Raw genomic sequence first — 17,271 nt, 5'->3', positions numbered from 1 at the left:
TGACCATGGCAAATCCATCCAAACCCAAGGGAGCTACTTGCTAAACAGAGCAGGGCTGGCTGAGTTAATTACTTCCGAAAGGACTGAATGATCTAAGAGGAAACAGTAGCTAAAGCAGAGAGAGGAGAACCTTGGACAAGCAATACCAGCACCTATTCACAGATCACCCAGTTTTCCCACCCTCTTCTGTTTTTATCTTTGGTGTGATTTTTACCTTCTTTCCTTCTCTATGCATAGGCTGTACACACATATTGACCTGCATTACACTGTCACCCCCTACAGAATTTCATGAGTCTCATTGAAATGCACAGTGGCACATGCCACCTGAGAAAATGAGACACCACATTCAGATCTTACCACTCTGTGTGTACGATTCCAAGAAGGAAAGAAACATTTCCCACTGCTTAAAAAGGTCAGGACTTTATCTTACCTTCTCATTTTAAAGCATTTACTAATCCCCCAGTCAGATGTCTCAGTCATTACCTCTAAAGGCAGGTACATAAGGACCATTTTAAATTCATTTTTATTACTGATTTCACCACTTTCTTAGAATATTTGAATTGTATTATCAAACCTTTTCCATTTTGTCTCTCCATTTCCTTCTCCCTTTAAACACACTCCTCACACTTGAAATCTGGGCAAATACAATCATAATGTGTGTGTGTGTGTGTGTGTGTGTGTGTGTGTGTGTGTGTGTGTAAATGGAACTAGGTAAATTGAAGGAATGGGTGGCATGGGAAGAAATGGGAATGATGAAAGAGTGCCATTGATCAATATACATTGTACTCACAAACTGACATGTTGATAAAAACAACCCAGTTGCACAACTACTTCAGAAATGTATGCAAATGTATGTATAGATATGCGAATAATATACAGAAAATATTAATTATATATATTATCCATATATAATGCCCATATAGATAAACTTTCCATATTGGATGTCACCCCCTCTATTAGGAAGATCAGAGAGTGACTTCCATATAACTCTGTCTGTTTATGTGCTGCAGTGGCGGTCCCGTGAGTGGAAGCAGCGATCGCATCCAGAAGCTTCGGAAGGAGTACTATCAGGCCCGGAGGGAGGGCTTCCCTTTGTATGACGATGAGGAAGCGAGAATGAGGCCTTCTGACTATGACCTCCATTGGGTAAGCCGATGCCGAATTCCAATCCTGAATACCACTTTACTGAAATGACTCAGAGCAGAAAGACACGTTTAAGAATGTTCTGTACATCTCGGGTTGCATCCAGGTTTCTTGTGCTTTATAAATATGAACATTACCCAACCCACAGCTGGCTTCTCCCACAGAAGTTGTCTACATAAATCAAACTTCCCTGGTGTATTTGTCCATTCTAATTGCTCTCCACTTCTTATTGCAAACTAACTGGTCTTGAGGGCAGCAGACCACCACCACTTTAAAGAGGAAAAGGCATCACTGTCACCATCCAACAAAAGTTAGTGCTAACCTTCCTTCTCTTAAACCTCAGATCTAGGGGCCCATATTAATAGAATTTACAATGTAAGCCATCTCTTTGAAAATAGTTATTAGAAGAAAATTTCAGACAGGTGGTTGTCTGAGATATCAATTGTATATCATATCTGAGCAATTCACATTCCACTGAGCTTACTAGAATCACTTTGTTTTGAGATAAGGGGAGTTTTTGTATTAGAGGATTCATTTTGTCAAATCCATCAATGTTCAGGGAACAGAAAACAATATTATGACCACTGAGGGGTTATTCTGTATTTTCTGAGCTAGATGATTCATTTCCTTGTCTTTTTAAAGAAGATAAGTCTGTGCCTACAAAATACACTTAACTCTTGCATATCCACACAAATGCCCATAGGAAAGGACTTAGAGTTAGATTACATGGACTTGTCAAATAAGGTGCCTGACACAGAGCCAGGGCTCAGAGCTTGAAAGCTGTTGGCTCTTTTCCTACTGTTATCAAGGCAAGGCTGAGTATAATTGTGGTAGTGAGCTTTCTGTGATATGTATGTGTGTATGTATGTATGTATATATATATATGCACACACACATTTGTATATCCTCTGATCATTGATGCCTTTTATTACAACCTCAGCATTCATTCAAGAACCAAGAAAGAACCTCTGCTATCTCTGGGGCTCATTAAAGACACTATTCCTTTGATAGGTAAACCTATGTAAGGAGAATTTCCTTTCTTGGGTTTCACACTCATATTCCTACACACAGCATAGGGAGAGTGGAGCTGAACCCCTCAAACCTTACCACCTACACTGTGGTAGCTCAAGGTAATGCATGACACATAGTTTAAAGATTGGTTTCCACATCCATCCCTGCTGTATAGAATAACTGTAACTCCTCAGCCCAGGAGAATCCTCTTTGTAGGTTGAGGTTTAAAACACTAACAGAATTGTCCACTAAAGATCAGAGATCACAAGCCCATCAATGAGGCTGGCATCAGGTTCAGACTTGATTGAGATCAATTTACTACTTTTGAGAAGAGATGTGAATGACTTGTTAGGTAAGGCTCGGCTTCCTTCACAAACAATCCAGTAATAAAACAGAACCCCATGTCCAATGCACTGTAAAATGCTCCATGTCAAAACTATTATGAATCCCATGAGCAAAATAAAACTAGTGAGTTTAGGTTAAGTAGTCCTGTTTGTTTTGACCTTATTTTATATGATACCTTTAATTCAAGCTGGAAAGGATAAAGATGCTTAACCTTCAAGAGACTCAAAGTTTCCTCTCTCACCAAACCTGAGCAAGATAACAAAAATCTTTTGGTTGCTCCCTTTTCTAATAATTGTACTTAAATGCCAAGCAAGTGTGTAACCAGACATTCTAGTGTATTTAATTTGTGTTTCCCATGCCCCAGTGTGTGAAGCTTTGGCAATTGTGACTTGATTTTATGTTTCCCAGACAATTGGGGTCTAAGGCTTCCCAAAGAGATACTTGGGAACGGCACTGTCATAAAAGACAAATCTGCTTTGTAATCGCCTGAATTATTCCAAACCAGGGATCAGAATCTCCACACCCTTTCTTCTCCTCTCTCCATGCCAAGGAAAAACACTAGTACCTTTTGTCAAGTGGACGCCTGAGAAGTTATACCATTGTCTTACTACTTTAGGATAGATCTAAGAGAACAACTTTAGAAAGTTAACATTTCATTCCTGCCAATCCGCTTGACCCAACAAAGCAGCTTTCAATGTGATTGCAGTTTCTAGACCAGGCTGGTCCCCAGCTCCACAGAGGTGATTGTTCAAATCAAATCAACTGTCCAAGAAGGTCAGGGTTAGAGCCCTGGGGACCCTTTGGTGCTCTTCCAGGTAGTCGACAAGAATTTGGACCCAAATTGTCAAAATAGAGCATTGATTCCTATCACTTCTGTAAATGTCAAGGCAGCCCAAGCATGCTAACCAAACCATTTCCACCACAATCATGAGAAATACTTTCACAGGTAACACTCACCATGTGTCATCCATCAGGACCATTGGACTGAAGATAATAACCACAGTCATATCCTTCCAGAAAACTTGGGAGCCAGACAGAGGGCAAGGAGAAAGATAATTACCTGACAATTGTAGTTCTCCCATGTTATCTTCCAGGGTTCATTTCCAGGAATCCCTGCGGATACCGAACACTGCAGATACTCTAGTTGATTAAACAAATGGTGTAGTATCTTCATATAACTTACACATATCCTACCACATAGTTTAAATCATCCTCAGATCACTTATGATACCTAAGACAATGTTAATGCTACCTAAATGGCTGTTGTACTGTGATTTAGGAAATAATAACAGGAAAAACTCTGTACATATTCCCAACATGTATGGTTTCATTTCATTCAAAACAGTCTTCAATGGTTGATGGAATACATGGTTTTGAAACTCACAGATATGGATGCCCAATTGTACTCTTAAAATCAGTTTATAAACAGGTCAGAACTTTCTCCAAAATGAACTGTTCTCTTTACCTGACTTACAAAACTGTAATCCCAGTGTACATCACCTTTATAATAACAATTAAAAATTTTATAAAAGGAAGTTCACAGAAATGCCATGATGTTTTTCACTAAAATTTGTAACAGAAGAACTTACAAGTTGAAAAGTCCAGGAAATTACTTTTTTGAGGAACAAGTCCTCAGAAGGCAGGAAGATCCAGTCTAATATTTTGTTTTTGTTTTTGTTTAGTACAAGAAGGTTAGGTAGATGGAAGCAGATAATTGAAAAGCAAGGGCTACAGAAGTATAATATATAACACCACATGGATTTTTTTTCTCTACTTAGATTAGAATTTCTCAAGCCCTTGGTTTTCTTCATTGTCAAAATATATGAGCAAATATATAATTCAACAGTTCTTGACATAAAAATGGTCCAAAAAATGAAAGCATGTTGGGGGTGGGGGGAAGATGGGAAGGAATGGGAAAGGGAAACAAAGGAGGAGGCTACAATGCTTGATAAGACATGTACTCATTGGGTTTTGAGAAGGTGGCTCAGTAGTAGAGTGCTTGCCTTGCATGCATGAGGCCCTGGGTTCGATTCCTCAGCACCACATAAGCAGAAAAAGCTGGAAGTGGGACTGAGGCTCAAGTGGTAGAGTGCTAGCCTTGAGCTGAAGAGCTGAGGGACAGTGTCCAGGCCCAGAGTTCAAGCCCCACGACCAGAAAAAAAAAAAAGAAAGAAAGAAATGTACTCATTATCTTGCCCATGTAATTGTAACCCCTCTGTACAGTATTTTCACAATAAAAAATAATAATCAAAATAATCACTCAAAAGAATATTAGGATCAATAACTGATTTTTATAAATGGTCCTGACATTCTTTCTTTGGCTTTCCCTGGACTATCTAGGTCTTCCCAAGCCTTATTGAATTCTCTGTAGTATACCTGCTCTGTGGCCTGAGCCTAGCACGTCACTCCCCACTCCTTTCCCCCACTTCTCTTTTCATTTCTCTTCTTTTTTCTCTATGTCTCCTATTCAATTTTAATAAATCTATTTGCCTAATCATAATGTGGGCCAAGTGCTGGTAACCTGAATACAGCACTCTCTTTACTTTGGATGAAGTCATAATCTATCTAGGAATACAGACATCTAAACAAAATGCCATAGAACAATGCCACATGTGACAAATGCTATCATAGAGAGAGGTTCCAATTCTGATGAAACTCAGAGCAATTGATCCAACTGGAGGCATTCAGAGAGTGTGGGAAAGCTGGAGAGACGATTTGGGACCTGACTCAGCCAATATATTTTGTTCTTTTACTCTTATGCTGGTCTTGTGTTTTGTCATTGCTGTTGTTTGTTGTTGTTGTTGTTGTGTGTGTATGTGTGTTTTTACAAATAAACTTCCTGATTTATTCACTTTATTTGTTTCAAAATAAATGAAACACACATAGACGGTAAGGTCTGTAAATAAAGACCTGAGACCTTAGCAATCTTTTCAGCTGTTCTGTAGCTGTTTTCCCATCCATACTCGGAAAAGCTGTAAAGAACAGGTTGAGGGAATTTCAATAGCTCCAAGTGAAATGGCCTGGTGATTTTTTTATAGATCCAATTAAGTAAGAAAGATATGCTAGCTGTGAAGTGTTAATATTTGCCAAAAGAAAACATGATACCTGTTATCTGCTAGTATTTTTCTTTTCTGTAAAACTTGTTAAGACTGTCACAGTCCTCTGGCAACAGGCTGCTTTCTTCATTAGCAGATAAAGATTACCTGCTTATTTGACAACAGCGTGAATGTCATGTAATTTCAGAAAGGGGATGGCTCTGGGGTTTTCTAAAAATAATACTACCTTTATTATTATCTTTGTCAAGAGCTATGTAGCATATGTCCTTAGCCTCACCCTACCCCCTTTCTTTAAACTTTTTTTTACTAAATTAAGATTATGTTTACCTATAAAAAGACTGGATAGGAAAAGAAAACAAGTTCATTTGTGTGTGTGTGTGTAAATCGATGTTAAAACATCTATTAGCATAGAACGCTCGGTCTGCTGCCATCAGAAACGTGGCACTGCATTTTTCTGGCAGTGGGGATTGGCTTGAGTGGATCATGGTTACAACAAAGAGCATTGAGTGAATAAATGAAAATATTGTGAAGGATTTGTTCGTTTTGTTATGAAGGAGCTTTAGGAGCCAACTTGAAGGAACGTGCTTGGCAGCTGATCTGCACGATGAAAGATAAATCCCATGTACTTGGTGGGAAGAAGAACAAGATGGTGAGATCATGCAAACCATCTTGAGAGATTTGAAATGGGTGTACGGCAAGTACAAAAACCATCCAAAGGTTTTTAAACAGAGATAAGAGTGTGAGTTCCTGTTGTCACTGGTCCAATTCCATAATTGAGGTGTACGTATATTTTCCTTATCTCCTCCTAAAAAAAGAGACTAACAAAAACTAAACAAACAATTCTGATTCTTCAGCTGGGCTCTTCTATTGCAACAAATAGAACTCTAATTTAATTAGTGTGTGCAGAAAAGGAAAGAAATCTATTGTCATGTCCGACTTCAAGCAAAACTAGGCTTTAGCTTCCCCAGGTAGGCCATTGGGAGTTTCTCTCTCCATCCCCCTGCTTAGCTATTTTCTCTGCAGGTTCAATTCTCAGTGAGACAGTCATCAGCAGCACCTAGAATTGATTCGATGGCCCGATTGACAAACCTGGACCACAGGTGCACTTCTGAACCAATCTTCATGACTTGGCCAGAAAGGTCAGTTCTGGAACTAAAGCTAGAACATTACAAAGTCACCCTGAGAACAGGGAAGTAGAGCCAAGCCCATCAAACTCCATACACAAGCATAGGTAAAGGGGCAGACTCAAGATAAATCAAGGCTTTATTAACAGGAGGTAAAGTGGATGTTGGACATATTTGGAATGCTTTGACTCAACTCAGAATATATATAATGATAAATAATTTGTCGTTTTCCTACATTTTTAAGGAAAGAGAAATAAAAGACCTTTCGTTATATGGGAATTTGATCATAAGACACAGGGAAGCAACATTTTGAGAAGTCGAATCAGGAGTCTTTATTAGAAAGCCGGCAACTGCAAGTGGACACATGTCCCCCAAAACTTGCAGCCTCACATGCACTTAATACTGTTAGGAAAGTGAGCCGCGAGGGTAGTAGAGCAGAAGAACAATCTCAACAAACCAGTTAACTCTAATGGAGAGTTGAAGAGGGATGCCATGGTGACCTGAGGAGAATCAGGAGACACAAGGCATGGTGCAAAATGGTGGCTAAGATGGTGGGGCCTAAATAGGGTCATGGTCAGGGTCAGGGACACAGGGAGCTCAAGAGTTGAGTCTAGGGAGTTTGTGCTACAAGCCTACCAAGTCTAGTAACCTATTGTCCAAATCCCCACCCCTGCCTCTAGGAATTCAGGCATGCCATCACCTGGGAGTAGGGGTGGAGTTTCACCTCTAAGAGTTTTCCCCATCATCCACCCAGATGCCAAGATGGCGCCTGTTAGACTCAGTATCCATATTTCACTTGCTAGTCATAGACGTTCCTATTTAAAATTAGAAAGAGGTCTACTATCGTTCTCAAATTTGCTGTCTCTCTTTGAAAGGCAAAATGAGAAAGAAAGCTTATCTTTGATTGCTCATCCAGTATCTTTGGATTATCCCAGGAGCCCTGATGATATCATTGAGTAATTTATGAGAAATTACCAGACCTCTGTCATTTGAATTTACTAGGAAGTTTAAGGTAGCTCAATAACCTCACTCTGTATCTGGTAAGAGAATTCAGGCAAGACACAAACATAGTAAAAATGATAGGCAGGTTTATGAAAAAAGAAATATGACAGAGAAAGAGAGCCTATGGCAGAGATATACCATGGGGAAGATGACAGCTCTGTCCATCTCCACCATCTTGGCTATTTCCTCCTTAGAGAACTTGGCCTTGGGTGAAATAGTGAAAATTGTATGGCCCTCTGATTGGTGGGTCTCCTTTCTCTTTTGTGTGAGGTTGTAATTTTCTGTTCTGTCTGTATTTCCTCATTCTTTTGATCCTCTTTACGTCCTCGTTCTTTGGAGCCCCTCTCAGCATTTCCCTGTCAGGCAGGTTTGGTTTTTGTGGGGGTTTTTTTGTTTGTTTGTTTTAATTCTGTATAGGCCATTATTCTCTGGCTGGTTGCTTTTCTACTACCTCATATCAATTGCATTGACAAATAGCATTTTAGCTCATTTCATACATAAGAATTCACTTCTAGAGAAACATTAGAATTTCTTGACGGAACTATAAGTTCTCTTTCTTCAGGTAGATTTGTTTTGCTGTATCTTCATAAAGGTTATTGCTTTGTGACATGCATGTACTCTTCATAAAACAGCTTGAAAACATGAGATAAGAAAAAGAATTAAAGCCATTAACTATGTATGCAGAGAAAACTGTACTTGGGCTCTGATGTCAATTTTCTGTTGTATAACAAAATATCTGAGATAATTAGGTTTTTTATCTGAGATAATTAAGTTTTCAGGAGAAAAGGTTTATTATTATTATATATATATATATATGTACATATGTATATAAATGTATATATGTTATCGCAGTTCTGGAGGTTCTAAACCAGGGTCAGCTGGACACTGTTTTGGACAACACATCCTGGCAGAGAGTGAGTGTTAAACTGCTTATATTTTGGCCAAGAAGCAATCAAGAAGATAAAGGGTCTGGAATTCAACAATCCGTTTCAGAGGCAACGTCCCCCAGTGACCTAAAGACCCACAGGTCTCACCTCTTCAAAATTCTATCACCTCTCCAAAGCACCATCTGGGGACTAAGCCTTTACCTGAGTCTTTGGAGGACATTCTAGATCCAAATGAATTAGTTTCTTCCACACAGCAACCTCTCTTTTCTCCATGGATTAGCTCTCTGGAGTTCCATGGACAATCCCTCCCATTGATTGATTTCATATCTCCCTTGACTTCCAAAGCTGACATGAGGGATGGAATTTGTGCATCTAAATTTTGGAAAGTGTCATTAGAGGATGGCTAAGGGCTTCCCTCAGCTTCCATGTAAATCATAGGTCTTGCCAGGTGCCTCTGGCTCACATGTGTAATCCTGTAATTCTGAGGCTGAGATCTGAGGATCATAGTTCAAAGCCAGCCCAGGCAGGAAGGTCCATGATATTCTTACCTCCAATTAGCCACCAATAATCTGGAAGTGGAGCTGTGGTTCAAGTGGTAGAGTGTTAACCCTAAGCAAGCAAAGCTCAGAGACAACACCCAAGACCTGAGTTCAAGCCCTAGGACCAACACAAAAGTAACAATAATCACAGATCCTTGAGATTCATGCATGAAAACAATTTCAAGGTGCCTCACAAATGAGGAGTCTCACAAGATGAATGCTTTAGCCAGGAGTCATTTTAGTAGACTTTAGTATAACAGGTTAAAGTAGGAAGATATGAAGAAGATCAAGAAACATTTCCTGCATCTTATGCAGGAAATAGGAATTAAAGACTCAGAAATAGCAGCTGTTATCTACTGTCTGTAATCTTTCTGAGCTAGGGGAATACAAACAAGTAAAATCCTGTTAGAATACCCCCAACCAGTAGACAATGGTTCTGTGTAGCCAGGATGGGTGTTGTTTATTATTCTAAAAGATGGGCATGTAGCTGGTGCTACCCAAACACAAGGACAATAGGTGGGTTTTAGGGCTTCCTTTCCCCAAATATTCTTCTCATTTTATCCATTTATGAAGAGTATGGTACTTTTTACTATTTTTCTGGAAAAGGTAAGTTTATATGGTCCTTCTGAGAAGCCCTCCAATCTTTAAGACTTAACAAGGAGCTATCACAGTTGAAACATTCTGCTTTCAGCTTATTCTTCTTAAAAAATATGATCTTTAAATAGTTGTACAAAGAAGTTATCATTTAACAAAGCAGTTTATGAATACAGTGCATCTTGATCAGTGTCACCCCTTTCAAAATTCTCACCCGCCCTTCCCAACCTCACTCCCTCCCTTACTTTTCTTAATTCTATGGTATATATGATAAATTCTTGACTCCATTCTCCCCTACCCTTCCCTCTCCATTTGTCTGCTCCTTTTCCCTTAACCCCCCCCCAAATGTAATCATTTCCTAGTGTTTATTTTGTTGGGCTTTGACTTTGTCTTTCTAAGGAATTACACTATGTGAATTTTCCCTAAACTCTACCATATTTCAGTTAATACATTTGTAACAACTTGCATATCAAGTCTGGGCTTTTAGATATTTGTTTCAAATAATATAATTTCCCTGTCTCCTTGTCTGTTTCCTCCTGCCTCAGCAATAGTGAAAAACTGAAGAATGAAGAAGGTAAAATGAATTAAAGTTTTTGTTCATTTGTTTTGGAGTAGTGATGGCAGCCTTAGCCTTTTTACATTTCAGTGTGGCTTTCAGAGGAACATATTGGCTATATGGGAGAAGAACTGGAATATGTAACATGTGAGAGTCTCTAACTTTTAAACATAGCATCCATCATTTTGAAAAGGAGACAACAGGATTATAGGCAACCCTCAACACAGAAATAAACTGTGTTCCTGAAACCCATTTAGGAGCTGCCAATTTAGAGCTAGGGATGGATTTTCCCATAGGAAAATAAAAATGGTTGTTAGGGTCCCAAACTAGCCAGCGAAAGCCCAGTAAAATCCAATAGCCTTGTGCTAATCACAAAACCATTACTCAGAGAAGGAGCCATCTAAACTAGGAGAGGAGGATATTTCCTTCTTCCTTTTTTTCCTTGGCATATCTTTCCGATAATCTCTTAGGTCCTTCTCATCTGCCACTCTTAAAATGTCCCTCCTCAGGCTCTCCAGCCCTTCACTGTCCTGATTTCCTTCACTGTCCTGATAATTCATTGCAGCTCATCCACCTCAACCCTTTCATCCAGCCTGAGAAGAATTCAAGCAAGACCAAAATGTAGTAAAAGTGATAGGAAAGTTTATTAGGAAAGAAATATGCCAGGGCAAGGAGATTTTTATGTTTCATGCTGCTATAGAAAGACAGCACTTTGGTTCATCCCTCTTCAGTCATTTTCAGGGTAAAGACATGAGCCTTAGGTTTTCCTAGAGGAAGAGTTTGGGACAAAGGACAAACATATGCATAGTTTGAGTCCTGATTACAGGTATGGCCTGGCTGGTCATTATCATCATTCTGGTTCTCCTTGGTCCAGGAGAAGTTGTTATTCCTTTCATCACTGGAGGAGACTAGTCATGGCTCCTACAAGATGATTTCATGGCTCCCAGGTGCAACCTGGTCATTATAGATAATTGTCCTCATTTGGCGGTATCTGTCCTGCAAGGCTCTGCTGTTCCTTAGGAGTAGTTTTAGTCCTTGGTTATAAACATGTTATTCGTCAGCCAATAACTTGAAGTAACTGCAAAGAGACAGTTTTAGAAAGTGTATCTTAGAACAAAGACAGACACAAAATATAAGCCCAGATGCTAGGCTCTTCACCAGCTTCTAGTTTGTTTGTGGCCACAAAAAACAGTTTAAATGCCTGTTACAAACACAGGTTCAATGTGTTCTCTAAGGTGAGAACAATAGAATTAGCCTTTGAGATCTGACTATGGGAAATCCTCACTTCTAAGTCTAGTCTACAATTACAGTTAGATGACAATATTATCTTTGAGACCTTGTGATCTCAGCCTCTATTTGAAGTTCCCTTTGCATTCCTCCGTGGCTTATGGCCTGCTGGCTACCTATCAGTGGCACCCTACTCAAGCCTCTTTCCCCAAAGGGTTCTAGTATTCAAAGCTACCTCCACAGCTTATCCCTTAACAAAGCTACATTCTGTGCAGCTCTTCTTAACAGTTCTTTGTGGGGACAAATAATCTGACCTATACAGATTGAAGGTGAAGTCTCAGAAGAGAGATCAGCAGAAGGGCTAATGGAACCCATTGCTGACCTGACTATTCATTATGTCTTTTAGACCTGATGTTTTGTCACTATTCCACCAGTCACTGGTTTTTCTCTCTCTCTCTCTCCTCACTCCTCTCACTCAGCTTACTCCTCTCCTCTCACCTCCTGCATCCCACCTCTCACCTCATCGCTCACCTCTCTCCTCTCTTGGTGCCAGTCCTGGGGCTTGAACTCAGGGCCTGGGTGTTGTCCCTAATCTTCTTTTGTGCAAGGCTACCGCTTTATCACTTGAACCACAGCTCTACTTATCAGGTTTATTTTTTTGGCCATTTATTGGAGAGAAGAATCTCAGGGCCTTTCCCACCCAGTTTGCCTTTTAACTTTGAACCTAAGATCTCAGCCTCCTGAGTAGCTAGGATTGTAGGCATGAACCACCAGCACCCAGATGCACTTATCTTTTTTATGTGTAGCTCCCAAGCTTCCCCACATTTCCCTGTCTAAGTAGCTTCTGATGAGCAAAGGCCCAGTCTTGAAAACATTGTTGGTTTCTCCAATAAATTTATCCACGCCTCTTCCCAAGGATGCCTTGGATTCTGGGGCTGCTGCATGTGGCTCATAGTACCTGTTGTTGCAGCTATTACTACAGCTATGAAAGGTTGTGACTCACCAGCCTATCTGGCCATCTACCCTGAAGACAGATACTTTCCCCTTGTCTTTCTAACAGAGAGATAGATAAGATAGTACAGCAACTAGTCATTTGAAATTTAGCAGATCTGAAAAGTATCCTAGCACATTTTGTGAGATCACAGACTCTGAAGCAAGACAGCCTGAGTTCATATCCTGGCTTCATCACATACTAACTGGGTAATTACTTACCTCCGTCTCCTTTAATAGTCAGATAATGATACTTTCTCATCTAAGTATAGTATACTAAGTATAGTAGTATGTAAAGCACTCGGGAAGATGTCTGACATGTCGGAAGCGTCCAATAAATATTTTCAAATGGTTCACATACTGAGGTATTTTTAAGTAATTCATTCCATTGGCCCGATAACCATCCTGTGTTAATCATTTTTGGAACTCCTTAACCTCTGGTTATTCCACAGTCCAGGGCCTTCTTACCACACACATTGCATTGTAATAACCACAGTCGGCCCACTGTGGTTATTACAGTCACTTCAGGTAGTGCCTGTCTGCTTGGTTGTCAGGCACTTTGGCAAATTCCATTGGTCTGAAAGGTCAATATCTATTTTCCTCTCTCCCACACACATACTTTTCCTTCTACAGTCCACTCCTTTCATCCTTGACCCTAGGGGCATACCTAATCTCTTTAATTAGCTTATGCTAAAAAATCAAAGACCAGAAGAAAGTTTACTTCAAGCAGGTCCTGCCTTCAGCTTGGCAAACAACCCCAAAGCAAAGGAAGACCAGTGTCCAGTTAAGGACTTAAATAAGAGGGTGTGTAGAAAACAAAGAGAAGATACACAGATTATTTACTCAATTACCCTTCTACCAGATTATTAACCAAGGCATCACTCATTCAATACTGACTCTACCTTGTAGTCATTCCAGGCAGATCTATCTTTAATCTTACTTCACAGATGAGAAAAAACAAGGTTCGAAGCCCTAGCTCCATGATCTCACAATCACTAGCAAAGCTACTTTTCATATCTGCGCTAACTCTCAGTGAAATGAGAAAAGGTCCCAGAGCAGCTTTTTAGATCCTTTTAATGTAAGATGTTTGAAAAAGGAAAAGACAATCTCATATATTCCTGTATTTTTGAGTAGTCACATTTCAAATGCACTGTAAAAAGCTGTTTTCTTCCTCTGGTGAAGTACTCTGTATTTATCACTCTTAACTTGTTTTTGAACCCAATAGTGTTGAACCCAAACCCCAAGTTTGGTGTTGTTTCCTCAGTTCTCTTTAAAGTCTAAAAGAAAATCATTCTTTTTATGTTGCAGTCAAATAAGTTAGCCATCTCTGGCTCAGACCCAACTCTACACAGCAACAAAGAAGAAGAAAAAAGAAAGTTCAGAACCACACAATTTTTCCATAATATGTCCTCCCCTCAAAGTAAAACCAACCTTATGATATGCTTACGTTAAAGTGGGGGGAAAAGAACACTTTCCTGCTTCTAATGAGCAATTAATTCCAGTTCAGGATGTCAAGTTTAGAATAAGTTAAGTTCCCCCAAACCACAACCGTTTATGTTGGATCATGGTTGAAACCCAAAATTCCAACTTCTACAATAATAACATTCTTTTCTTCTACTGCAATGGGAGAAATGACCATTTTATGTAATATAGAAGAACCCATGGCAGAAACTCCTATGAATTCCAGATTGCCTAAACTGTTCTCAAAGCTGTTTAAAATCAGTTGGATATGTTTTATTTTAGCACAGTTTGGGAGTCCTAAAATAAACTTTGAGCACTCAATCTTAAAATGAAGATGTGTGGAGCATCCATCTGACTGATATGTGTAGCACTTAAACCTGACAACAATGAAAACTCAGAGTAAGCTGTGCTTGTGTTCAGGTCTTGGAGCCATGACTATAAATCTATCAGGTCACATGACAGCCATCTTGTTCTTTCAGATGAAGGGAATTTTTGACTCAGTCCTTCTAAAATTTAATATCATTTGGTTCTTATTAAGGCGTAATGAACTGGTGTTATGGTGTGGGAAAGAGAATTCACAGAAATCTCTCTTGACAAATAGGCACGAAGGACACTTGAATCAAAGAATAGAGATTACCACTGCACTATTGAAATTGCTCATTCTCTACCAGGATGACCACTTTGGAATACAACAAGAATGACATGTATATGATTCTGGGACTTTACAGCCCTCCTGAAAATGGTGTCAAGTTCCTTTGGAACCTTGGCATCACAATACTAGTTTGCAAAACATTTCTGAGGCTGTACAAAAGTTGATCATGTTGAATTTTAGGCAGACAAATGGGAAACTTTTGCCTATTTTTCAAGTAATTTTTCTAAGAAGAAAGGATATGGTGGTATTATTATGAAGCTGTTGAGAAACAGTTTCTTCTGCTCTCATGATAAGACCTGGGTAGAAGTAATGGAATACTCTGGTTCTTAGGGAACTTTCTTCAAGTGCTTCATCGTATTGAGGCGCAGTCTATTCTCAGACATAGCCGCAAAGCCAAAGCAGCTCATGAAGAAAACATACTGCTCACGGTTGTAAATTCCTTTGTAGATATTAGCCATTTGTGAATACGTGAGGAAATCGACATTAAGCCCAATATTTGCATCATCAGCAATTTCCTAAAAATTTGATAGTGGTGTGTGTGTGTGTGTGTGTGTGTGTGTGTGTGTGTGTGTGTGTGTGTGTGTGTGTGTGTTTGTGACTGAATGTTATCTGTATATATGCAATAATATTACTGCTTGGAAGTTTGCCCCCCAGAGAAACAGAAGGAAATGTTGTATGAGAGAAAGCCCATAGTTTCTTTTCTTCCAATGAACCTTCTGTCTCCCTGCACAATAAGGTGGATGGATTCTCCCAAAGTTTGTGCAGACACACCTCCATTCTTCAGTTTTGTTTTCCTATCGGTACTAATTCCCAGAGCCACATATTGTTTCTGAGCAGCAAATGTATTTTCATTTTAATTTCTTATATCTAGCAGACACTTTCCCCTGCTTCATCTATTTAGTAAGGACCAGGCTTCCTGTCCACTACACATTTCCCTTCGCATTCATTTCCTAGGTTTAAATGGTCAGGCTGCCTTCAGCAGCCAGCAGTGTGCTGTAAGTATGTGGTTAGAAGGGAATCAGAGACACACATTCCAGAGGAGGAAATGGCGGCCTCACAATTAACCTGAATGATGGCAGGAAGAAATCTTTAAAGCAGTACTTAAATTGGTGATTGGGGGAAAATATGCTATGGAGGTTAGGGGTTTGTGGTTTGCATGTGGTGGCAGAACCATTTTGCATTTCCCAAGTTCAGAAAGTAGAGAACTTTCCTTTTTCTCTGTTTAAAAGCAGAAGTGTAAGATTAGAAAATCGAATCCCTAACTTCATAGCGATGGAAGGGGGATGAAGAGAGATAATGATAGCAATTAGAAAAATAATTGACATTTTGTTTAAAGCACCCAATATTTCCCTCTAATTGATTCATAAATGTAATTTATCAAAACTTTTAGCTTGCTCCCATTGAGAAACTATTAAGACTTTTCTAGCTTAAAAAAAAAAAGATTCTGTTTCCAAAATAAGAAAATGTACTCATTTATTAATGCCCTAACATCAACTTTGAAAAAGAATGAACCTAACTTTACTTACATTGTATTCTTTTGGCCCCAGGATTGTTGTACAAAATTCCAAAGTATATGGTTGCTTACTTATATGTTCATTTTTTAGTTACCTAAGCCTTTATTCAATGGATACTTTGTGCCAGAATTCACTTGAGTCTGAGGATTCAGAAGTGAATAAGGAGTTCATGTCTGGTGGGAAAGGCAGACAGGAAATATAATTTCAACTATAATGAGATAGTTAAGAGTAGTTAATACAGGAAGAAAAATTGATAAGTGAATACATAGGAAAGAAACTAACCAAGAATTAATAAGATAGATTTGCTTTTATTCATGTGAAGTTTTCCCTTGTGTGCATGGCCTTTCTTTGTATCTGAGTTTTAGGGCAGTCTGCTTTCAAGTAAGCTACTACATTTAAACAATTGCCCTTTGCAATTTGAGAACAGATACAAAGTTGCTTTTAGTATATGACCCATAATTATACTGTTTTTAAAGTCCAGCCTCTCATTTGAAGGATTTGAACATTCATGCATTCTATCCATCTTAATTAATGACCAAGATGGGCCAAGGCATTATATTGTTGGCAGTAAATGTGTATATGAGGATTAGAGGGAGAAAATTTTGTTTGGCACCCAATGCATATGTCTACCCATGCACACTCACAGGCATGCACACACACACACACACACACACACACACACACACACACACACTCACACACACACATGTTATAATGAAGCCTTTCACTCTTCCTATAGGTTAGGATTTGAAAAGACAGAAAAACTTTAGTCATCTAGACTTTAAGTTACTTACCTGATTGTTTACCATTTTATTTAGAAGAACTTGCATGGCACTCATAACAAACAAGCAACTCAAAAGGGTTTATACATAAAGTTTGAATAAAGCCTCTCTGAAGCATATATTAAGTTGCACATAGATTGCTTTTCTGATATATGTCTGTGCATCAACATAACATATAAAGATTAACAGCCCATACTTTAATTAATTTCAGTTTAACAGTTGCTGGTTTTATGTAGGCCTGAAATAAACCTTTTGAAAGAGAGTGGTTATATAGCCAGCAGCATTTAGGAAGCCAACTAGCTATGCCTGGCATACTTCAGCCTTTTTAACTTCCTGAACCTTGCTTTTATTTCTTCTACTTTGTCTTTAAAATTTTGTCATAAAACTC

At 39.1% G+C, this 17,271-nt stretch overlaps 1 protein-coding gene across 2 annotated transcripts in view; it reads left to right on the top strand.

Moving 5' to 3' along the window:
• The window catches only part of Pard3b (par-3 family cell polarity regulator beta), a 971,067-nt gene that overhangs the window by 859,681 nt on the left and 94,115 nt on the right, over positions 1-17,271 (top strand). For both annotated transcript variants that reach the window (XM_042679102.1, XM_042679101.1), the window contains one exon: positions 1,011-1,146. In XM_042679102.1, coding sequence (XP_042535036.1) covers positions 1,011-1,146 — 136 coding nt within the window. The remainder of the gene's footprint in view (positions 1-1,010; positions 1,147-17,271) is intronic.

The sequence above is a fragment of the Dipodomys spectabilis genome, unplaced genomic scaffold, assembly GCF_019054845.1.
Source record: "Dipodomys spectabilis isolate Male_0828 unplaced genomic scaffold, ASM1905484v1 ptg000051l, whole genome shotgun sequence".
Taxonomy (NCBI): domain Eukaryota; kingdom Metazoa; phylum Chordata; class Mammalia; order Rodentia; family Heteromyidae; genus Dipodomys; species Dipodomys spectabilis.
Note: the sequence above shows the minus strand (reverse complement) of the source record. Positions and strands in the feature narration are given on the sequence as shown.